This window comes from Leopardus geoffroyi, chromosome X (genome assembly GCF_018350155.1).
Source record: "Leopardus geoffroyi isolate Oge1 chromosome X, O.geoffroyi_Oge1_pat1.0, whole genome shotgun sequence".
Lineage (NCBI taxonomy): Eukaryota > Metazoa > Chordata > Mammalia > Carnivora > Felidae > Leopardus > Leopardus geoffroyi.
In genome coordinates, this window is record NC_059343.1 from 57,739,458 (window position 1) to 57,752,348 (window position 12,891).

At 53.4% G+C, this 12,891-nt stretch overlaps 1 protein-coding gene across 4 annotated transcripts; it reads left to right on the top strand.

The window, feature by feature from the left end:
* The first annotated feature begins 136 nt into the window (after positions 1 to 136).
* GDPD2 (glycerophosphodiester phosphodiesterase domain containing 2) lies at positions 137 to 10,533 on the top strand. Of its 4 annotated transcripts, XM_045472701.1 has the most exons (16): positions 1,803 to 1,827; positions 2,037 to 2,150; positions 2,430 to 2,533; positions 2,820 to 2,913; positions 3,092 to 3,151; positions 3,387 to 3,485; positions 3,663 to 3,756; positions 3,903 to 4,048; positions 4,174 to 4,256; positions 4,354 to 4,504; positions 6,490 to 6,711; positions 6,925 to 7,073; positions 9,119 to 9,266; positions 9,410 to 9,492; positions 9,734 to 9,762; positions 9,853 to 10,533. In XM_045472701.1, the coding sequence occupies exons 2-16, from the start codon at positions 2,046 to 2,048 to the stop codon at positions 9,903 to 9,905; spliced, it is 1,620 nt and encodes a 539-aa protein (XP_045328657.1). In that variant the 5' UTR covers positions 1,803 to 1,827; positions 2,037 to 2,045; the 3' UTR covers positions 9,906 to 10,533. The 4 variants fall into 4 exon arrangements, with proteins under 4 accessions (XP_045328658.1, XP_045328656.1, XP_045328657.1 ...); XM_045472702.1 differs by lacking the exons at positions 1,803 to 1,827; positions 9,734 to 9,762 and adding an exon at positions 137 to 427; XM_045472700.1 differs by lacking the exon at positions 9,734 to 9,762 and having other exon boundaries at positions 1,725 to 1,827.
* The last annotated feature ends 2,358 nt before the right edge of the window (positions 10,534 to 12,891 follow it).

Sequence of the window (12,891 nt, forward strand, 5' to 3'; positions counted from 1 at the left end):
GCAGTTGTGTGGTCACCCCCCAACCCCACCCCCGCCGGTGCCCTCAGCCCTCGCCTCCCCGAGCCCAGACAAAGCCCCGGCAGTGACTGAGAGGGGAACAGGAGGAGGGACAGAGGGATGGGGAAGGCTGCACAAAAGAATTCCTCACCCCAAGCCCCCGGACCGGCAGCGAGTAAAGAAGCAGCTCTGCTCCCCCTCCTCCTTCCTCCCTCCCATCGTCCCACCCCGGCTGGGCACTGGCCATAGAGCAGCTGAGGGCTTTCGGAGAGAACCCGCGCAGACTCCTGTAGGTGGCAACACTGCCACCTGTTTGACCAGTGGGGCTGAGCCAAGGACTGGAAGAGGGAGGAGGCAGACAAGTCGGAGAGGAGCTGGGAAGCAGTGCAGTGCAGAGCAGAGAGCAGAGTGGAGCTGCCGCTGAGAAAAGGTGTGAGGACTTGGGAAGGCTGGGGGTTATAGCCGGGGGTGGTGGGGTGGAGACCGGCTCCCACTGGCAGGAACTGGGCTCAGGGATCGAGCAGCGCCCCTGCTCAGCTCCCCTGATTGGGGTTTTCAGACTGCTCAGATCCTGGAGGGAGGTGGGACTCTGGAAGGCAGTGTCTGGGGTACAGGGGCAGAACCTTAAGGGAGGCAGGGAGTGTGGAAAGAGCCCGGGGCAGGCTACTGGAAGCCAGTCCCGGGATGGGAAGAAGCAGGGATCTCCCTTTAAGATGGCTTTTTCCTGGGAGGGGTCTCAGAGAGGGGAGAGTTTTCCTTCCCCCAGCTACGATCCCTACCCCTCCACTCCCTATCCCCTAATTCTCCTTTCCCAAGGCAAGCATGGGATAAGGAGGGCAGTTTCAGGAGCAGCCACACCCTTCCTCCTTTCAGGGAGCCCACCACTGTGTACCCTCTAAGACTCACAGCCTTAGGGGAGCCTAGATGACAAGGGGTCATGTCCCTCAGAACACACACACTTTGGGTATATCCAAGGACTCCTTTACACACTGAAACCCACTACCGACAGCCACTAGTGCACACAGACATACAAAGCTGACACAAATCGCACACCCTCTCACGTAGAATGACAATCACACACCCAACCTAGTTTGGGGATCAGTAAGCCAGCCAGGTCTCAGCCTGACCCAAAAGCACAAGGTCCAATGATCCGCAGCCCCAACACAACCACACCCCCCCACACACACACACCTTTGACCAGTATTTGTTGTACCTTCACCCAAGAGATCTCAGAGGGTGGGGCCCCTAAAAGGGGGAAGGTGGAGACTGGTTCCTGGCTGGGGGGTGGGGGGGGCAGAATGACTGGACTGGAAGGGACAAGACTGGGGCCAGAGGGCTTAGATTTTCCAGGTGTGTGCGGGCAGGAGAGTGGTTCCTTCAGAAGGCTGGGAGTGACCCAGGCAACCTATTTCCCTCAAGTCTTCCTGTTATTGGCAGTGTCCCCTGGCCCCTGGGAGGTGGAGACTGAGAATCTTATAGTCAGGGTTTTGTGGTGTGTGCAATCTCTGTATCCATAGCAACTGGCCAACTAGCCGGCCTCCCTTAGCCCCAGGTCAGAACTAGAACCTCTGCTTCAGGTTACTTTTGGTTCCTGGGGTGGAAGGCTCCCTACCTTGGGGCTGCCTAAAGCTTGGCCAGATCTGCCTCAACTTGCTAAATTGAATTTGCCCCACCCTGGGGCAGTTTCTCCTGAGTCCCCACCCTGGGCAAGCAAGCACTCCATCCCCAAAGCTGAATGCATGCTGTTAAATGGGGAGGAATTGGAGAGCTTGGGTATGCACCCTGCCTGCAAAGAGGCCCGATCTCCTGGTTGTCCCACCGACTTTCCAGGTATCCAGATTAAAGGGAAAGAAAGACCCCAGAGATTATCCCCCTTTGCTCACCTCCTCATCTAATCTGGGACTTCAGCCCTATGAACTCCGTTGCCGAGCAGCGGCCCAGGCTTCTGCTCCTCCCCCGCGCTCCTCAGATACACTGGGAGGGAGGCTGGGATCTGCCTTCTGCTAGGGTCCCTGATGGCCCAGTATCCCTTCCCCCAGGCCCTCGCCATGGCCGAGTCCCCCGGCTGCTGCTCCGTCTGGGCCCGCTGCCTCCACTGCCTGTATAGCTGCCACTGGAGGAAATGCCCCAAAGAGAGGATGCAAACCAGCAAGGTGGAGTAGGGATGGGGGGGACTGGAAGTCCGAGGCAGAGGCCGCCTGGAGGGGATAAGGAAGCCAAGTGTGCTCAGAGGCAGCTGGTGGGGGGTGGCGGCGGGGGTGGGGGGGTGGGAAGGGACTTTCTTTCCCCAGGAAGAAAACTCTCTGCCTGCGGAGCAGAGCAGAGCAGAGCAGCCCTACTCCTGGCGGGAAGCCCCATGGAGCTGTCATCCGTTGGGGACTCTGAGCTGGAAGTGGGGATCGGCTGTGAGCTTCTCTCCTGCCCCTTTGCAGTGCGACTGTATCTGGTTTGGCCTGCTCTTCCTCACCTTTCTCCTCTCCCTGGGCTGGCTGTACATCGGGCTCATCCTTCTCAATGACCTGCACAACTTCAATGAGTGTGTCACAGATCCCCCCCTTCCTCTGCATACATGTTAATCTATGCCCCACCTTGGGACCCCTGGGTGCTCAGTCATTCCCGGCCCTGCCCAGCTGTCCTGCTACCCAACCTCCTTAGAAAATTGCTCCACGAAGTCTCCCCAGTCCTTGGAGCCCCTGGCCCCATGAAAGGCTTCCCTCTCACTCCCTTCTAGTCCTCCTTCTGAACCCACCCACCCCAACTCCCCTCAGGCCACTATTAACACCCCTTCCCCCACTCAGACACCTCTCTCTCCCCTCCCACAGATTCCTGTTCCAACACTGGGGACACTGGATGGACTGGTCCCTGGCATTTCTGCTGGTCATCTCTCTACTTGTCACATATGCATCCCTGCTATTGGTGGGTCAGGGAGTGGCCCATCTAACCGCTACCTCAGTCCTCCCTTCCTGCTCAGCTTCAACCCCTGGCCACTGAGGGGAGGGGAGGTGAGGGGGACGGTGTCAGCCTGGGAACCCAGAAAGCCCACCTCGGTGACCCCTCTTGGCACCTCATACCTCCCACCACCCTCTGCTTCCAGCTCCTGGCCCTGCTCCTGCGGCTCTGCGGCCAACCTCTGCATCTGCACAGTGTCCACAAGGTAAGAGTGCGGGTGGGAGTGAGCGGGAAACAAGGACCACTGGGCCCAGGGCTTGGCCAGCTATTTTGCTGAGCACCTCAATATTCTACCCATGGACTCAAGCTCAGGACCTGAAGCCCAGTAAATTTTTGTTGAGTGAAAGAAGGAACGTGGATGAGCCAGGGGAAAGAGAGAGGGGGCAGCCCAGGGACCCCCAGGCTCACAAAGAAGACCCCATTCATCTCTGGTCCCCCAGATGCTGCTGCTCCTCATCATGCTTCTTGTGGCCGCTGGCCTCGTGGGACTGGACGTCCAATGGCAGCAGGAGTGGCGTAGCTTACGTCTGTCACTGCAGGTGAGTGGCTGATCTCCAGTGCCTATGTGGGAGCCTTGGCCTGTGGCCAACCTCTGGACGTATCTTGCTCCCTGGTCCCCCACGACTGCAAGTAGCTCTGAACTCCAAAAGTCAGGTCCTAGGAGAAGGAGTGGGGCACTGGAGAGAAGAACCCTCTTCACCAACTCTTGTCCACAGGCCACAGCCCCATTCCTTCATATTGGAGCAGTTGCTGGCATCACCCTCCTGGCCTGGCCTGTTGCTGATACCTTCTACCGTATCCATCGAAGAGGTGCCAATTCCACTCCCCAACATACCCTCCCTGGCCATCGATGCTTCTGCCTCCTGCTGCCCATTTTACTGCACCCACACTCTGCTTTCTGTCCCCAGAGCTCACCCATTGCCCTTTCTCCATAGCCTGCCCCTCATTCCCCACAGGTCCCAAGGTTCTGCTACTGCTCTTATTTTTTGGAGTTGCCCTGGCCATCTACCTGGCCCCACTGTGCATCTCCTCACCCTGTATCATGGAACCCAGAGACTTACCCCCCAAGCCTGGTCTGGTGGGACACCGAGGGGCCCCCATGGTGAGTGTTGGGTAGAATGCTGGTAGGGTGGGAAGGGTCTGCTCCTCTAGGCTGCAACAATCAGGCCTGTGGGTTCCCAGGCTCGCACCCTTCTCTGCTACCCCCCTACCAATTCCCTTTCCCAGCTGGCCCCCGAGAACACCCTGATGTCACTGAGGAAAACAGCCGAATGTGGAGCTGCTGTGTTCGAGACTGATGTGATGGTCAGGTGAGAGACACTAGGGGACAGAGGGACACACTTGGGGAGCTTGGGAAATGATGATCAGCCCTAGAGCTCAGCCCTCTGACACCTCTTGTGCTCTCAGCTCTGACGGGATCCCCTTCCTCATGCATGATGAGCACCTGAGCAGGACCACAGATGTGGCCTCAGTGTTCCCAGCCCGAACCTCCTCCCACAGCAGCGACTTCTCCTGTGCTGAACTGAAGAAGCTCAATGCCGGGACCTGGTTCCTAGAGGTGAAGACAGCCTCACAAAAGAGGCAACCACCTGCGGGGGTGCTGAGGGGAGGGTTCATTCATTGATAAGTATTTTCTGATCCCTGTGCTGAGCAATAGGTGTAGAGGCTCTGCCCTCAAGTCACTCCCTCCGCTGAAAGAAGAGAGCTTAGCCAACAGGCTATCAGAATAGGAAACCTAGAGCGATAACAATATCCTTAGTAAACAGAGAGGAGAGAGAGCAAAGGCACTATTTGGCAGGGTGGGTGTGGAAGAGGATCAGGAGTGGTTTCACAAGAGAGAATGCCTGAGCAGCACATGAAATGAGAATGCTGTTTAAGATGGGCAAAGCAGAGATCAGCAATTCTAGTCAGATGGAAGAGCATATGTAAAGCCCAGAAGTATGAAGAAGTGTTCTCAGGAAACAAAAAGTGGCTCAGTGCAACTGGGAGATAAAATTTGTGGGAGCAGTGGGAGCTGAGACTGGCAAGGGGAGCAGAGGCTTGGTTTCAGAGGGCTTTGAATGCCAGAACCGCCCCCCTCCCCAAAAAAACGAATGTCAGGCCCAGAAGTGCAGGCTTCGGTTCTGTAGGTGACGGAAAATTTCGTAAGGACACTTTATTTTCTCAGTTCCTGTGTTCCTACCTTTAAAAATAATACATGTTGGGGGGCCTGGGTGGCTCAGTCAGTTAAGCATTCAACTCTTGATCTCAGCTCAGGTCTTGATCTCAGGGTCGTGAGTTCAAGTCTCACATTGGGTTCCCCACCCAGTACACAGCCTGCTTAAAAATAAAAGTAATACTTGTTCCGCATAAAAAAAATTAAACATTAGAGAAATAATGTAAAAATTGAACGTCTCCCATAATCCAACTCCCCTGAGATAATCATTGCTAACAGTTGGGTACATATTCCATATGTGTATACACACATACATGTCATTTTGCACAAATAGGATCACTTCATATATTCTTTTGCAACTTGATTGTCTTTTCTTTTAACTCTATATACAATGACATGCCAGAGTGATTAAGACCAAGGGTTGTCTGGGTTTGAGTCCTGGCTTCACTACCTACTAGCTATGTGAGCCTGGGCAACATTCCTTAGTCTCTCTTGCTTTACTTTCCTCGTCTGTAAAATAGGCATAATAATAGTACCTACTTTGTAGGATTTGGGGAGGATTAAATAAATCAACGCACATAAAGTACTTCTAACGCTGCCTGGCACATAGTAAATACTTTATAATAAGTATCAGATAGCTTGCTTTTTCCGTGTCAGCGGTTAGGAGGTAAGGTCATTTGTTGATTACAAGGGGAAGGGAGGAGAGTGGCAGAGGTTTGGAAGAGCCACTAGGAATGAAAGAAGGAGCAAAACAAGAACAAGTGAAAGGATGATTAAGTGGGGCACCTGGCTGGCTCAGTCCGTAGAGCATGTGACTCTTGATCTCAAGGTTGTGCTTTCAAGCCCTGCGTTGGGTATAGAGCTTACTTTAAAAAAAAAAAAAAAAAGGATGATTAAGTGGCAATGAAGGTAAAAGACTATATAGTCCACATGATGTGCTCTGCCCCCCAATTCTAGGGGTGGAGGAGGCAGACTGTTACACAATTGAATCAGGGTTTAGGATTTGTGGGGCGGGCAGGGCAGGAAAGGAGTTAAAGGTGGTATGGAAAAGTAATGCGAGCTGTAGATGGACCATGGGTAGGGGATGTAGATGTGGCAGACAGGGGCTGATGGATTGGGCAGAAACCAAAGGGCCAAGGTCCCAGAGGTCTCTGTGAGACCAAAGAGAAAATGTGAGGAAGTTAGGAAACCAGGGGGGTAGGAGGTTAGGGTCACAGAGTAAGGTGTTAGAGGGTCTGGAAAGGGTCACAGTTTGGAGAAAGAAAGACTGTGGCTCAGGGGTGCACACAAGCCTGGCGCCAAGTGGGGGAAATGAGTGAAGATCGTGAGGATGGGGGAATGGCCTAAAGGCTTCTTCTGGTCTTGAAATAATTTTCCTGTTCTCACAGAGGCAACCCTTCTGGGGGGCCAAACGGCTGTCTGACCCTGATCGGAAGGAGGCTGAGAACCAGACAGTCCCAACATTGGAAGAGCTGCTGAAGGAAGCTGCAGTCCTTAACCTTTCTATCATGTTTGACTTGCGCCGCCCCCCACGAAATCACACATACCATGACACATTTGTGAACCAGACACTGGAGACTGTGCTGAGTGCAAGGGTGCCCCAAGCCATGGTGATATTTCCAGGACCCCAAGTGCCCCCTCTTGCCCATCTCCCCACCCCTGCCTTCCCTAGGCCACGGTGATAATTTTGAGGCTGCCCCCTGCCCCAGGGCCCCACCTCAACTCATATACCCCATTCTGTTATCAAACCTCTCTGCCCCTGGCCCCGCCCCTGGAATCCCCAAGCCTTCCCCAGCTTCATGCCCATCTTCCCTGAACCACAGGTCCTTTGGCTACCGGATGAAGATCGGGCTAAGGTCCAACAACGGGCACCTAGAATGCGCCAGATATATGGACAGCAGGGAAGCAACAGAACTGAGAGGCCCCAGTTTCTCAACCTCCCCTATCAAGACCTGCCACTGTTGGATATCAAGTGAGTGCCAGATGAAAGGAGCCAAGGGGACCCCGTGAAGCTTAATGGTAGGGAAGAGCCACCTCAGGGAGGGCAAAGGCCATTCATTCATTCACACATACAACAAATATTTATCAATATATTTAACACTTGCTATGTGAAAGGCACTATTGTTGCAGGCTTTGAGCATACTAGTGAAAGAGATAATAAACTGAACGAATTATATGCATACTGGATAAGTGATATGAAGATAATAAAATGGGGAGATATAGTAGAGCATTTAGGGTTGGGAGTGAGGGCCAGAGAGGGGCCACATCCGGAAAAATAGCTAAAGGGGTGATGTCTGGGTTGAGACCTGACAGGTCACAAGGACCTAATGAGGAGAAGAGCTGTGAGAAGAGCAGAAACAGCAGCCCCATAAGCAAGGGAAAGGTGAGGCTGGGGAGATAGGCAGGAGCCCAATTGGGTAGGACCTTGTGGGCCACAAGAACAGTTTTAGCTTTCATTCTCCACCAAAGAAGTAAATGCAAGGGAGGATGGATCCAGAGGAGAGAAGCAAGAGAGTCCCAGAAGTGAGCCAGGCCCCAGAAGCTGACCCAGCCCGTAAACATGATGGACTGCAAAGCATGCAGTTGCCAAGGTCTCTTCTCATGTCCTTGTGGTCAGATAGAAAAAAAAAAAGTGCACTGTATGGTAGCCCAGTTAGCATAAGTATTTCAAGGACCTTTCCCCAAGTTGTCACCATGGAGGGAGACATGACATGGGGTTTGGCCCTCACTTTAGACTTGTCCTGGTCAACCTCAACCGCTGAGCAGGTTTTCAAAAGACATGAATTAGTAATGAATACAGTGGTAATGAAATCGAGGCCCCAAAAGGTCTAAGCACTCTAAGATGATGGACCAAATGTACCGGGATAAAGCACAACAGGGATAGATGTAAACACCTACCTACATTTGCACTCCAAAAGAAGTTCAATTGCACAACGACAAGAGAGGAGACTGGCATCAGCATGAACATGTGTGAAAAACCAGAGCTTTGATTGAATAGTGTTCATAATGAGTCATCAATGGCATGTGGCATTGCCAAAACTAACCTGACCCCGGGCTGCCTTCAAACAGCCACAGTGCCCAGAAAGCAGGAGGAAGTTTTGCTGTACTCAAATCTGGGCCAAGCCCACCTGGGATATCATGTTCAGATGCAAGCCCCCATACTATGAAAGGAACACTGATAGAGGTGCCTGGGTGGCTCAGTTGGTTGAGCATCTGACTCTTGATCTTGGCTCAGGTCATGATCTCACGGTTTGTGAGTTCGAGCTGACGGCACAGAGCCTGCTTGGAATTCTCTGGCTGTCTCTCTGTGCCCCTCCTCCACTCATGCTCTTTCTCTCTCGCGCGCAAAATAAATTAATTAATTTTTAAAAATTAAAAAAAGGAGGGGCACCTGGGTGGCTCAGTCAGTTGAGCATCTGACTTCAGCTCAGGTCATGATCTCACAGCTCATGAGTTCAAGCCCTGCATCGGGCTCTGTGCTGACAGACCTGCTTCGGATTCTGTGTCTCCCTCTCTCTCTGTCCCTAACCCACTCGCATTCTGTCTCTGTCTCTCTCAAAAATAAATACACATTAAAAAATTTTTTTTAAAAAAAGAAAGGAACATTGATCAACTGAAGTAAGATCAGATTAGGAGAGGTTTGTATGGTGAAGGGAATGATAACCCAGGTCCCAGCCCTGGATGAAGGAACTGGGGCTGTCGGGCCTAGAGAGGAGATGACTCAGGGACATGGTCACTGTTCCTCAGACCTCTGAAGGTCTGTCATGGGACAAAGAAGAGAGACATTCGTGTAGCCCCAGATGGCAAAGCTCAGATCCGTAGGTGGAAACCGCCAGGAGACAAAGTTGAGCTATGCAAAGAAAATTACTTTTGCTCAGGGGATGCTATGTAAAAGTAGGACTGAGAGTTCCTTGGCAGTGACACTGCGGCTTCAAGCACGGACAAAGGCTGCTTCCTGTGCCTCATGCCCCATGATACTAGATGTTCCTGTTTCTTTCCCACCCCACCCCCACCCAGGGCACTACACCAGGATAATGTGTCGGTGAACCTATTTGTGGTGAACAAGCCCTGGCTCTTTTCCCTGCTCTGGTGTGCAGGGGTGGACTCGGTCACCACCAACGACTGCCAGCTGCTACAGCAAATGCGTTACCCCGTCTGGCTTATCGTAAGGGCTCTGGGGCTGTCACCCCTCCCTTTCTCCCATCCCTGGCTCTCCTTAACCCTGTTCCTCTATTCCTTACACATTTCCCTCCATATACTACCTTTGGGACTCTGGCCACCGACAGGAGCCTTTTCCTATTCCCACAGCCCCCTCAAACCTACCTAATGATGTGGATCATTACCAATTGTGTCTCCACCCTGCTGCTTCTGTGGACCTTCCTCCTGCAAGGGTGAGTGCTTCATGCCTCAGCTTTCTGGGTCTTCATGCCCCCCAGGGTCTCGGTGATAGGGCCAATTCAGACTCCTACATGCTGCCTGGAGCTTGGGATTTGGTTCCTTTGAGATTCTTGGACCCTTCCTTGTACACCAAATTGGCCCGAACCTGGGAAAGGCAGTTTGGGAGAACCTGAGATCAAAAGGCCATGCCTGAAGCTGGCTGAACTCACAATGGGAAGCTTTTTCTCTCTATAGGAGATGTAAGAAGGAGAGAGAGAAAACTGGTAAGAACTTTCTCCCTTCACCTCATTTTTCTCCTCCTATAGCCTTCTCTTTGGTCACTCCCTATATGTCTTCCCCACCCCCTGCTCTAGGCTTAGAAACAGCAGTACTGCTGACCAGGATCAACAATTTCATAATGGAGTGAATGCCCAGCCCCAGACCCCCACCTACCAGAGTCTGAGGCCTCTCTGGATTGGCTAACAGCAAGGAAGAGAGAGCAGCTGAGATGGAAAGTTGGTGGGGTTGGGGTGGGGTAAACTTTGTCAACAGGAGGTTTTGAACCATGAGGGCCCTCTGCACAGATGGTGGGCATGCTGCAAGCTTCCATGGAATCTGCTCCTCTTAGGGTTTTGACCTGAGGTTAGGTTAGGAAGACAGTGACTCATAGGAAGTTTCTCTGCAAATGTTAACAGAGGAAGTGGAAAGGAGGTTGCCAAGATAATGTTTCAGACCTGTGTGTGCGTGTTCTCGAGTAGAAGACACAAGGTGTGTCAGGGATGGGATAGCTTGGACCTATGACTGAAGGAGATGACAAAATGGCCTTTGCTGGAGAACTAAGATGATGGAGTCACCAATCCCCACTCCATTCACTGTCTCCCCTGACCCCTGCAATTTAGCTGCTTTCCTGCCTAGACGCTGAGGGCCGAAGAGCCCATCTAGCCATTTAATTCTGTGACTATAACTGGCTTTTTGCTGTGCACAGCCTTTTCTTCAAGACAGGTTGGTTCCTGTATGGTGTCAATCTGCTTATTCAATGAATTTAACTCCTGTTTTGTCATAGTCTAATCTTTTCCGCGCCGGGGCTTGGTGGGGGATGCACATTCCATCCTCGGTTGTGACATGAATGACATTGAGGGGTCATCACGGAGAGATTCTTGGGCTGGAGGGGTTGCTGCAAGAGGGGAAGCGGGAGAGCAGCCGTCACAGGGGATATTCTGGGTGGCCAAGGCACGCTGCGCAGAGTTGCGTTGTAGCTCCACCTTGTGGTCACCTGCCGCAAGAAGAGGGCCGCGTCAGTCATCACCATGACGTAAGAATGTCACCTGTTTTCCGCGCCGGTTGGGGACCTGTGTCCTTGACTCGAGACCCTGAGGGTATAGTCCGATTTCCACAAGTTCTCGCCTCCGTGGGCTGTTGCGTGCAGGGTCTGGTTCCCAGGCCCTCCTTCCCCTCGAGGAGCAGGTTCCCCAATGTGTTTGCTGCTCGCGAGTTCCTGGGCTAAAATAGTTAAGGAGACCAGTGAGGAGCTGACCTAGGATGAGGCGTCTGGTAGAAGGGGGAGGGAGAAGCTTAAGGTAAAAACAGGGACCCGAGCGGGCTCTGTGGCTGACCATTCGTCCCTCCCACCGCACCAAGTCACCCCGGTTCGCGTCCCCACACGAAGGGAAATCGAATTAAGACGCTGGCGAGGTCAGGAGGTTCGCTCCTCACAATTCCTTTTTTCTCGCCAGACTGGGACCTGGGGCAGCACTAGCGCCTCGGGACAAAACCCTACTGGACTGCAAGGCAGCCCAGGGAACTACAATTCCCAAGGTGCCCCTGACAGCTTCCGGTCGCGGAATTGACGGAAGCGCGTTTGAATTTTGTTCCCGCCCCCTCCTCCTCCCGGACCCCGCCCCTTCCCCTCTCGCCGCCCCGCCCCCGCCATGCACACACAGGCACATACACACACAGGCAGCCATCCAAGCCGACAAACCTGGCCTGCAGCTGGCGCGGTGGGCGGGGGCGCCGGCGCGCGACCGGCGGGAAGGAGGTAGGCGCATCGGGAACCAACGCCGCGGCAGCTGCCCGGTCCCAATCTCCTTGGGCGTCCACGCCGCCTTGTAGAGGGCGGGTCTCCTTCACACACTACCCTTTGAAACTGCATTTTCTTAGTTTTCCCTATTCCCGATCCGCCCCTCAATCTGACTGACTGCCGGCCTCAGCTCCGGGGCTCCTAGCCTGTCCGATACTGCAGGGCTCTCACCTCTCAGCGTGTACCTCCACCCCGCACCCCTACTTTTCTGTCCCCTCCGGGGCGCCCAGCCTCACAGCCCTGCAGCTTCTTCCTCCCCTCCCCTTAGGACCTAATCCTGACAACCTCCAGGCTCTCCAACCCCCGCGGCCTCAGCCTCTAAGCTCCCAGGCTCTCAGCTGCAGTCTTGTAACCTCAGAGTCCAGGCTCCTGGCCAGAATGCCAGGTCCTAGTCCCAGACCCTAAACCCTTACGCCTAGCCCCTAGCCTTGAGTACCTGGCCCTGAGCCTGCTGCCGCTTACCCTTACTGTCTTCCTAGGAGGACAGGACAGCAGTGGCACACTTAACTTCTATGAGGCCCTGGACTGGAGACTGGGACTGACAAAAACTTGAGGGTGGAGGGCCTCACGGAGCTGCTCATTGGGGTTGAGGTGCAGTTGCTCTCCGTTATTTTTAGGTATTGAGTCACAGCTCCTGGCATCAGGGTTTGGGGCTAGCAGGCTGGACTAGGGGGCTATTAATAGAGCTGAGGCACAGCTCCGACCCAGTTCAGTTCGGAAGCACAGAGAGCAAGGAGCCTCCCTCTGTCACTACGCCCCGTGGAGATGTGGATTGAGGCAGTAGCTGGACCAGTACCTCTCTGGCTACCAGTACCTCAGCCTGATATCTCTACCTTGGAACTCTCAAGGGAAGGCCCACAGTGATACTTCTGAGCACAGCTCTCCCCTAAGTGTGCCATGGCTTGGAGTCCTGCCACAACAAAGCTCCTGTTGTACTAGCTGAGTGAGGAGATGTGTCCCAAGTAGAGCAGTTATTGTGGCTACAGCCTTGGCCTGCCTGGACCTACTCTTGGGCTGAAATACTAGGTTGTGTGGGAAAAAAGCTGTAGAAGAAAAACTGTGGATTTCTGGTCCCCAAAGGCCCTCATAGAGATGGGTGCTTCAGGATGGTCCTAAGAGAGGGGCATGGAGCCGAGAATTTGCTAGCCCCAAACCAGACACAGCACTAGGAAGCTGCTGAATTCTGTTTATCACCTGCCGATTCTTTTTCTTTCCCTCTTGTTGGGCTCTGTCCCTGCTCACAGGAGTCAACAGACCTCAGGATCTCTCCCAACTCCATAGAGGAACCTAATTCAGGAAAGCCACTGAGAAACTTGGCTCCACCAAGAAATGAATG